Here is an 11,122-nt window from a genome sequence, read left to right as displayed (position 1 = left end):
GCCAAGTGCCTGGAATGGAGAGGTGACTGCCCAAAGAAGTAACTGGAAAGAGCTGTACATTCATTTAGAGCAGGGGTCCCCAACTCCAGTCCTCAAGGCCCACCAACATGTCATGTTTTCAGGATTTCCTTAGTCTTGCCCAGGTAATAATTGCATCACCTGTGCAATGCAAAGGAAATCCTGAAAACATGACCTGTTGGTGGGCCTTGAGGACTGGAGTTGGGGACCCCTGATTTAGAGAATGATTTTCTCTGATCTCAAGATTGGCTCAGATCCCAGAGACTGGATGTGCATTTATCAGACATGCATTTGATATCCTACGGATATAGAATACATTTCTAAGATGGCAATATCACACGAGGAACCAAAAGTGATTTCCTGTGATATGTTTTGGATTGCAGTGTATTGAATTTGTTTTGTATACTAAAGATGTACTGATAGTTTCTTAATGAAGTTATCCACTACTTGGACACCGTCTTCTCATACCCCTTTCTTGGCCCCCATAAAATAATATAGCTTATATTTACCTCTCGTGCTGGCGCCGTTCCAGTGGTATCGGCACTCAGTCTCCCAGGGCTCTCTTGCGGTTGTTGTAACACTGTCCCCGCCTCCTGTCGAATTGAGCAGGAAGAGGGAGTCTGAGAGTAGATGCAGCCCAGACTTCCTCTTCATGTTTGATTTGTCTGAAGGCTGGGACAGTGACATCAGCGCTGATTGGTGTCACGTGTCACAACAATCGCATGTGGGCCCGGGACTGCGACTGCCAACACCGCGGGAATGGCACCGGCATGGGAGGTGAGTATAAGCTTCATTATTTTGTCAGTGCCAAACATTTTTATCAAGAAGGAGATGTCCTAGTAGTGGACAACCCCTCTAACTTCCAGGATCAATCCTGTTTTCAATCACAATTGTAGTATAGACCCATTTTTTTACCTATTAGCTTAAGGCCCTGACCCCAGTACCATTTGTACTAACTGTATACCAGACACAAATAAAAGGGTAGAATTCCAAAAAGTAAATCAGTGGGAATCAAAAGAGAACGATCAAGCAAGAGTGTCTGGATATTCATAGCCACTAAAGAGTTAGTGTTCTTCTACATTATCCACCACTGTAAACAAGTAAACTGCAGGTTGTACATGGTCACCTTTATTATAGCTCACCTCTATGGCAGTAAATAATAATATTAATCTTTATGTATTTACAAATTGGTACATTGACAGAGAAATCAGACATTACAGAGTAATAAACGAATCAAACATTAGGAGTTAGGGTTCTGCTCACAAGAGCTTACAAGTAAATGGGGCAGAAAGAATCTCAGAGCAACAAGCATCAGGACTCTGGTCCTCTAGTCCATGTCTAGACATAAACGTTTGTTGGTTACATCTCATGATGTCAGATGGTTGAGCCTTTGATGACCCCTTTCATGACTTTTAGGCCACTGCCTGGCTTGAAGAACTTTGCAGCACCATTATAAAATATATTATCATCGTCAATCATTTATTTGTATAGATCAGTGATTCAGTATTATCTCTCATGGCTACTTTTGAATTAACAATTCTAATGTTAGTAATGTCCATGAAGCAGTTCTGTATGATATCATCAGTTGCTTGATTAGGCGGGACATGAATTTAAACCCTATACAAAGGTGATACTATCTGATTTATATTGTATCACATTGATCAGACACATTGATCAGCCATAACATTAAAACTACTAACGATAGGTGAAGTTGATCTGAGTCTGTCGCTATATACTATACACAGCCAAAGCACAACATACTGAGGAGAATACTGTGACAACATATACCTCAATTGCTGTTTCTAGGCTTCCCCTCCTGCTGCTTTACAATAAACAGGAATCCATCTTAGATTGCACCTTATATATCTTCATCCGGTATGAAATAAGATAACAGATCCCAGATCTCCCCTTCCCTTCCTCTCCCAATCTTATCCCAGAGCTCAGAAGCAGGGAGCCTACCTCAGTTGTCAAGCTAGTGAGATGACAGGGAGACCCAACCGGAGGCTCCTGTTTTTTTTTTTATAGGGTAAGAGCCATTATCATTAAATTAGATTTTTAAAATTGTTTTCCTAAATATATACATTTGAGAAAAATGACTGTATATATTTTTCCTCCATTTTCTTCCGTGGAGTTCTCCAGAAAGAAATAGGTCCTCTTTAAGGTGTCTATACATATTAAAGTAAGCTGTAATCAAAGATTTCAGTGGGACTGTTAGACCATCTTATGTGTATAGGATGCCTCATCTTTCCCTGGAGAGAAGATGTCTATCGTATGGCCTTCAGAGGTCTTATGGCTTCCAGGCTTCAAAGAGTCAGCTGTTTTGGTGGTATATAGTGGGCCTTCATGACATTAGCCAGCTTTTTTAATTTGCAATGCAATATATATAATGTAGTGATAAATACTTCTAGATGACTATTGTATTGTTTAGAGGCTATGGTTTCAGTATCTTAGCTCGACGTATATATTTTATTCTCCAACAGCACTATTCCCACCATGTATTATACTGTGATAAACTCAACAATTCTCTGGTTTGGACAATCCTGCATATAAGGCTATACCTGATAGCAGTATAAGTTAGGTTGCCTACCCCATTATTGTCACCTATGAGGTCTCTTGTTCATTTCCTTCTTTTTTTGTCACAATCCTAAAATATCTCCGCAATTTGTAATATCTGTACCAAATAAATGGCAGTTTTTTAAAGTGCACTTAATATTAGGACATGTGAATATGAATTAGGGGATATTTTATATATAAATAAATTGTGCTTGCGTGGCTGCCCAATCTGACGGGACCTCCAGTATATTGCAGCATAGTTAAACGCTTCACCATATCTCATCATGAGTAGCACATAAATTTGGCATGTTCCCACTTACTAGATTAATCTATTTTATCAACTCAAATGACAGCAAACATGCAGAGACTCACCAGAAGAACTGAATGACCAAACATAATGAGAGCTAAAAACTTTTTGCAGGCCTATAAGATAATCTAGTTCAGAGATACTTGTTTTAGAAGCAAACTCACATGTTATAGTGCCTTGAAAAAGTATTCATACCCTGTCAACTTTTCCACATTTTTTCACATTGCACCCACAAACTTAAATGTATTTTATTGTGATGTTATGTGATATACCAACACAAAGTAGCAAGTATTTGTGAAGGAAATGATACATGCTTTTATAACGATTTTAAAAATATAAATCTGAAAATTGTGACGTGCATTTGTATTCAGCACCTCTAAGTTAATACTTTATAAGGTCTCGTTTGTTACAATTACTGCTGCAAGTCTTTTAGGGTATGTCCCTACCAGCTTTACGCAGTTAGGGGGTGAAAATTTGGCTCTATTCTTCTTTGAAAACTAGCTCTCGCTCAGTGAGATTTGATGGAGACGTTTGTGAACAGAAATTGACATGTCTTGCCACAGAATCTCAATGGGATTTAGGTCTGGACTTTGAATGGGCCATTCACACACATGAATATGCTTTAATCTAAACCATTCTACAAATGGAACTACTTATGGCTTGCTTTCAAAAATGGTTTGCCATTCTTGCATATAGGCCAGATTCGTGGAGTATATGACTAATAGTTGTACTGTGAACAGATTCTCCCACCTGAGCTATGAATCTTTGCAGCTCCTCCAGAGTGACCATGGGCCTCTTGACTGTTGCACTGGTTAGTGCTCTCCATGCTTGGGATGTCAGTTTAGTGGACAGACATGTCTTGGAAAGTTTGCAGCTGTGCCATACTCCTTCCGTTTTTGGATGATCAATTGAACAGTGCTTCATAAAATGTTCAGAGCTAGGGCTATTATTTAAAAAACCTAGTTCTGGCTTACTCTTCTCCACAACTTTTTCCCTATCCTGTCTGGTGTGTTCTTTGGTTTTCATGATGCTGTTTGATTCCTAATGTTCTCAAACAAGCCTCTGAGACCTTCACACAACAGCTGTAAAGAAGTAAGGAGATTCCAGAGGCGCCTCCGTCTAGCAGTTGGGATCCCAATATTTCATATCATGTTCAAACCATACTTCCAGCTATTAGCTGGGATGGAAAAACCACATTCTGTGCACTGATTGAGACCACGGTGGATCAAAAAATATATAACTGTTTATTCCAAAGGGTTGCAGACACCGAGCATATAAAGAGCAGATTAGATGAATAAAATGCTATTATAAATATAAAAAACTAAATAAAACGTGTTTCTGCTCTAAGAGCCTTCATTAGGTGGAATGAGTTGTGTTTAGCGATTATGGTTTTATTAGAATTTTATTAATGCAATCTACTCTTTGGCATGCAGTATAGCACCTCCGGAATCTCCTTCCTTCTTTGCATCCATGTGGATTTGTGGTTGCGCCAGGACAAGTACTGTACATCTCTATGCGTCTCGGACGAGCGGAAAACTGCAGACAAGGATCCCATATATCTGCAAAGTTTTCTCTAGCGTTGTGCCTATTTTGTACATCCAGTCCAAGTGAGCGATTTCACTTGTATTATTAACCCCTCTATTATACTCACTGCACTCAAGTAAGACTCTACACTTGTTTTCTCTCTATATAGCCTCCTGCTCAAGACTCACGCATTACAGAACAGCTGTAATTTTACTGAGAAGAAATTACACACACGTATACTCAGTTTACTAATTATGAGTCTTCCAGTGAATTATGGAGGCAATTAGTCACTCAGGATTTTATTTAGGGGTATCATACTACAAGAACCTCAAAACAAATAAAAGTCACAATTTTGAGTTTTTGTGTTTTCGAAATAATTAGAAAACCAAGTATCATTTCATTTACACTTCACAAATACTTGCTATTTTGTATAGGTGTATCACATAAAATTCCAATAAAATTTGTGGGTGTAATGTGAAAAAATGTGAAATAGTTCACGGGTATGAATACTTTTTCAAGGCACTGTATGTTAACAAAACAGCATGACAAAAGTGACAATATGTAAAAATTGGAAAAAGACTTCCAAAATTTACCAAATACAAATAAATCTTTACTAAAAATTGCATGAAGCTGACAAATGCGAAAACATTGTCTTAAAACATGCCACAAGCCATTATCCAACAGGGTGGGGTGGCAACCTAACAAATGTTTTGTATCTTTATCCATAATCACTCAAAGTCAAGTATATCCCATATGCTATAATCAATATCAATATAGGCAAAATAAATACATAAATAACACTGGGCAACACAAAAAATCATCAGTAAAGGTAATATGTCTGTTTTATGGACTTTGATGCGCTGATTCCAAAAAATATGCTTAGTTTTGCTGTATCACATAAAGTTTCTGATATAGAAGTATTTTTGTTATTGCGTTATTTCTTCATTTTCAATGTATGTGTTTTTTTCCTATGTTATTTCCTTTTCTTTGCTTGTCTTACTTATTTGTGAATTTTCTTATAGGGACAACATCAGCAAAGGTTTTAGTGAGTTTTATGGGAAGGAGTATTGACAGTGCAGTAAACCAATGACTGCTTCTCGGAAAGTCACATGCTATGAGGTGGTAAGATTTGAGTCAGTCAGAAAAGGATGGTGATGGCAGGAAGGACTGGTATGTGAGACTCTGACAGGAGACAGGCCTCTACAGGGATCTGAGCCCTGCCACAGGGAGATAGAAGGGAAGGCAGCAGACAGCTGCCATTGTGAGAGGATTTTCACTGCATTTCTTGGAAGGCAAGTTGCCTCAGAGGGAAGAAAATAGCTCAGCCACTGAGGTGTAACTGAGTGAGGGTCTCCACAGAGAGAGAGAACCTGAAAGCAGCCAATATCACACTGAGAAACTGCCTGTATGCAAATGTTCATCTGTAAGGAATAGGCTGGCCCGTTTACCTCACAACTGTATATTGTTATCTACCAGAATACCTCTAGTAAAATCAGTTCTAAATACAAGATGCCTCTGTCATCTCTGGGAAAATATCTACATCTACGGTCTGCTCATCGCATTTTTTTTAGTTTGTCACCATCATTGAACTGAACTTACTCTACTGTTTGATCTGGATTAAAAGAGAAAAATGCCCCAACAGTGTATCAGTCATCCGTACAGATTCTGCTATGTGTGTGGTTCTTTTACACCAAAAGGCCAAGTACATTCAATCACTCATGATATTAAAAAGATGTACCAGATGTACTTTAAGTGTCCACTTGGTGATCAAGACAAAAGCTGGGCCCCTCATGTGATATGCTCAAGTTGTTCAAATGGTCTTCGTGACTGGTTGAGTATGAGGAAAGTGGCTATGCCATTTGCTGTTCCCATGATTTGGAGAGAACCCAAAAATCATAGTGATGACTGCTACTTTTGTTTTGTCAAATTGAAGGACTTTTCTACAAAGAACAAACATAAGATTAATTACCCTGAACTTGAATCTGCGATTAGGCCAGTTCCACATGATGGTACCTTGCCAGTTCCTGTACCACCGTTGTATGGATTGGATGAAAATGAAGTAGAATATGAAGACTATGGAGCTGAAGCTACTGGTGAAGACATGGAGACCTCAAGTCAAGATGTGTATGTACCTGATGAAGCAGCCGAGCAGCCAGAACGCTTTACTCAACATGAATTAAAAGATCTCATCAGAGACCTTTCATTGTCAAAAGATAAAGCTGAACTTCTTGCATCTAGGTTGAAATAGAATAATCTTCTTCATGATAATGTCAAAGTGTGTTATTACTGAAGCAGAAGTAACACTTTAACACAATTTTTCACAGTTGATGGACCAATGGTGCATTGTAACAATGAGAATGGCCTCTTTGAAGAACTGAATCGAGAGAATTTGTTGCAGATTGGTGATTGTTTATTGACTCATCCCAGAGAAGTTTGAAAGCAGTGTTGCTTCACAATGGAAATATGAAACCATCAATCTCTATTGCTCTCTCATGTCATCTAAAGGAAAGTTATGAAAATCTGCCAGTTGTTTTGGATGCTATACATTATAAGCATCATCAATGGAATATCTGTGGAGATTTGGTCTGCCAATGGGAATGCAAGGAGGTTTCGCATTCACAAATATTGTTGCTCTTTGTGTTTATGGGACAGTAGAAATACAGTAGAGCATTATGTTTGTTGTGATTGAGAACAGAGAAACATCTATGCTCGAGGTAGAGAATGTTCAGCATAATCCTTTAGTTGCTCCACTAAAAATCTTTCTTCCTCCACTACATATAAAGTTGGGATTAATTAAAAACTTTGTGAAAGCCATGGCAAAGACAAATTCACAAGGGTTCCAGAACATTTCACAGATATTCTCGAGCATTTCACCAGCAAAACTGAAGAAAGGGGTATTTGTTGGTCATCAAATCAAAAAGCTTATGAGAGATGATGTGTTTGAAGGAACTCTAAATGATAAGGAATTGAGATCTTGGAAAAGCTGCAAGTGGATCTGTGAAAACTTCATAGGAAAACAAAAATCTCCCGAATATGTTGAAGGTGTTGAGGAACTGCTAAATGCATATCAGTGTCTTGGATGTCGCATGTCTTTGAAAATGCACTTTTTGTATTCACATTTAGATTTCTTCCCTCAAAATCTTTTGGGTGTAAGCGATGGACAAGACGAGCGGTTTCACCACGACATTAAAGTAATGGAACACTGCTACCAGGGATTTTGGAATGACTCAATGATGGCAGATTACTGTTGGATGTTATATAGGGACAACCCTGAAAAATCATATCAACGACAGTCTAATACCAAGCACATTAGTTTCTGCTCATATTTTGGTTTCTATTTTACATGTGAAATTATTTTGGTTTGGTTTGGTTTGGAAGCATTTTTTTCAGATATGTAGATTACTGCTTTCTTAATATCGCCAGTATATTTCCTATACTTTATAATAATGATGCTGCTCCATGGAAACTATACGTGCTACAGAAAAACTTTATACATTTTTTAAATCAAGACTAAAAGATGATTCAGAAAAGTACAAAGTAACCTGCAATGATTACAAAAAATATTTTTTTGTAGACCTGTGTAATATATCGTCCAAAGTGGCATAGAACTTTCTAATGCTCAACAGAACAACTTAATAGTAGTAGTGATAATCATTCAGAATAACAAGTGTATACAGCGATAATCTGCAAAAAGTGCTAGAGAAACATACCAGCATATAGACATATGGTGGAAATTGTGGTTTCCTCAGTAGAAATTGTGTTGATACATGTTGGTTCTCTTTGCTGATTGTCCCCATCCTCATCCCTTTACTTCAACAATACACTTTTCTATAGGTTTTCTGCCCTTTATATGTATTCCTTTTGTATGGTTTACACTGTTATATATGTTTAACTAGCAGTTTTTTATTGTTGTATTCACTGGTTATTCTGTATGGTTTTTACCAATTCTACTATTGCCTTTTACTGTTGAACATAAGTTTATACTGCATAGCAATATTTATTTGATCAATCTCGATATTCTTTATAAGATATATGGGTTATAGCTGGGAAGTTGACTTTAAAGGAATTAATGCTAATGGTCCACCATCAGAATGACCCCTACTGTTTATTATCAGTAACTCATGGTAGGTTTGAATTGATTTTAGCCATTATCTGTTAGCTTTATGTAGTTTTCAATAAAGAATTATTAGTACAATATTTTGTTTATATCGTAAATCCTCACACACCACCTTTTTTTTTCTGCTGCTGTACATGTACAGTAGCTTTAGGTGTACAATCCAAAAGTGAAATATGTCAGCACTGCTCCTCTACCAGCTTAACCTTGCAACAAGATTATACTTCCAAGTGATAATTATCTATCAGTGATGTATAAAAATGATAGAAAAGTCTTAAATATATCTTATTAAAATTCAATTGTGGCACATGGACTATGGATGTTTCCATTTCTTTCATGATATGCATTCTCAGTCCCTGAGGAGGCATTATGGATGGTGTGAAGCTGCAGTTGACCATGGGCTATTTATTTGTATTCTCCGTCTTAGTTATGTGCTTCAAAAAAAAATTTATACATCTACAATTGGTGAGTACTGCAACTGAATTCCTTTCAAAAATTAGCTTTATGTGTATGGCAAATGAGGATATGTATTTGTTTGGATTCTGTGAGGTTCCCAAGTCACAATTGATAGGTCTGCCCAATTTTGTGGAGTGAGACTCTCAGGCCTTTCTGGCTTGGTGCGGCTTACTTTGATGGTCGTTTGATAAAATTTGAAAACATACTAATAACTGTAGAGTCCAGATAAAAGTTGTGATAATAGCAAAGATCTTCGTTTTCTTCAGAATGCCAGTGCTCTCATTGCCTGCCAAGTAAATATAATCCATCAATCCATATACACTACCAATAACATTGACTTCAGAGCTCATACAAATTCTGAACATATTAAAAGACACCAGAATTTAAAATCTGCTGTGCTGCATATTGGACCATTGTGAACAAGCCATTAAAGCATGATCTTCAGTTATCGGCAGTGCTTTGCTGAAGGTGTAGGTATTCCATTTAGGAAGGGATGAGGGAGGCATTACTTTTAATAACATAGATAATTAACATTCATAATTTGAATACATATCTATGATTATAACATATATGATTTTTAATTAAAAAAAAATCAAGTAAACATAACATAAGTATCTTCTCACCTCATCTGGTTCTTGTAGATCCCGGTATGCTGGATCGATAATTAGATCGTTGATGGGAGTTTTTGATTCCTTCATAAGTGAAATCTTTGAAAGAAAAAATACACATATTTAATTGTTAATTATGCCGAATATTGACAGGCAGTGGCTACATGGCAAGCTACATCAGGGTTGGACTTTTTTTTTTATATATAAGTTATGTTGAATATTCCCAACTTAATTTCAGCTCTTTAACAGGTTCTCCAGTCTTCGTTTTTCATACCTTCTCTAGTAGGGGGTCATGTCCATTTCTAAATTGTTGTGTACTTTCTATGTGCAAGACAGCATCATGAACCGTGAGGAAAAAGACATCAGGCTTGATGGTGTCATCAAAGAAATTGCAGATCTCCAGTTTCTTAAACATGTTATCTGAGTAAAAGAGAGATGTGATTATTTCCAAATGACTAGGATCCTCAGAGGACTGTGGAGCCATAATAGCATTTAATTTCTGGAGCTAAACCTTTATTAATGTATTACATACAAAACAGAGAATATTTCTATGTACTACTGCTGCCATATTGATACATTTTGCCTTCTCCAAGTGCTACCACCTTTAGATTTGTCACCATGATTGTTCATCATAGGTTTCTGACTTCTCATCGTTGGATAATTTAGCCATTTATTTATTATATGTAATATACTATTCTTTGTTAATGAACACTTTGAATTAGTTTGTTGTTCTGATAACATCCCTTGGGCAGAAATGACTAGATGAACCTCATCATGGCCTCTATGAAAATAATGTTGAGAGACCAGGAACACTAGGACATTATGTTTACCTTATAGATGATACATAAGGGTATCACTTTGGTCGCTACGACGGCACGATCCGTGACGTTCCAGCATCGCTCCATTATCGCTCCAGCGTCGTAGACTGCGGTCACACTTCGCAATGCACGGCGCTGGAGAGATAATTTCATGACGTATTTGCGATGTAAAATCAGCAGAGGAGGTGGAGAATATCGTGCACACCTTTGTTACACGATGCGATCATGCCGCCACAGCGGGACACTTGACGACGAAAGAAAGTTTCAAACGATCTGCTACGACGTACGATTCTCAGCGGGGTCCCTGATCGCAGGAGCGTGTCAGACACTGCGATATCGTAACTATATCGCTGGAACGTCACGGATCGTGCCGTCGTAGCGACCAAAGTGCCACTGTGAGACGGTACCCTAATACTTTTGATATATCTGGATTCCTCAGAAAAAAAACACTTTGACTCTTCAGAATACCAAGTCAATGTTAATGTTCACCTACATGATTCATTAGCTTGTTGTCCAGTATTGTGTAGATCAGAAGGCATTTTTTTTTAATTATTATGTGTGTGTAAAGAACTCAACGTACTCTGTAATACGTAAATGGGTTGTCCAATCCTGGTTTATTTAGAAAAAGAAACATTTGAGAAGAAGTAAAACTGCTGTTTCTACTTACCATCACACGCAGCAATGTAAGGATCTACATCAATTCTCTTAAATTCCTTAAATATCT

General features: G+C 37.5%; 1 protein-coding gene across 1 annotated transcript in view; it reads right to left on the bottom strand.

Annotated features, from left to right (window-relative positions):
* Positions 1 to 5,976: 5,976 nt before the first annotated feature.
* The window catches only part of LOC138665400 (pendrin-like), a 201,085-nt gene continuing 195,939 nt past the window's right edge, over positions 5,977 to 11,122 (bottom strand). The window contains exons 18-21 of the mRNA XM_069752845.1: positions 11,066 to 11,120; positions 9,855 to 10,000; positions 9,596 to 9,679; positions 5,977 to 9,258 (exon numbers count right to left, since the gene is read on the bottom strand). Of these exons, the coding sequence (XP_069608946.1) occupies positions 9,235 to 9,258; positions 9,596 to 9,679; positions 9,855 to 10,000; positions 11,066 to 11,120 (309 nt within the window). The 3' untranslated portion in view covers positions 5,977 to 9,234. The remainder of the gene's footprint in view (positions 9,259 to 9,595; positions 9,680 to 9,854; positions 10,001 to 11,065; positions 11,121 to 11,122) is intronic.

Source organism: Ranitomeya imitator, chromosome 2, assembly GCF_032444005.1.
Source record: "Ranitomeya imitator isolate aRanImi1 chromosome 2, aRanImi1.pri, whole genome shotgun sequence".
NCBI classification, from domain to species: domain Eukaryota; kingdom Metazoa; phylum Chordata; class Amphibia; order Anura; family Dendrobatidae; genus Ranitomeya; species Ranitomeya imitator.
Note: the sequence above shows the minus strand (reverse complement) of the source record. Positions and strands in the feature narration are given on the sequence as shown.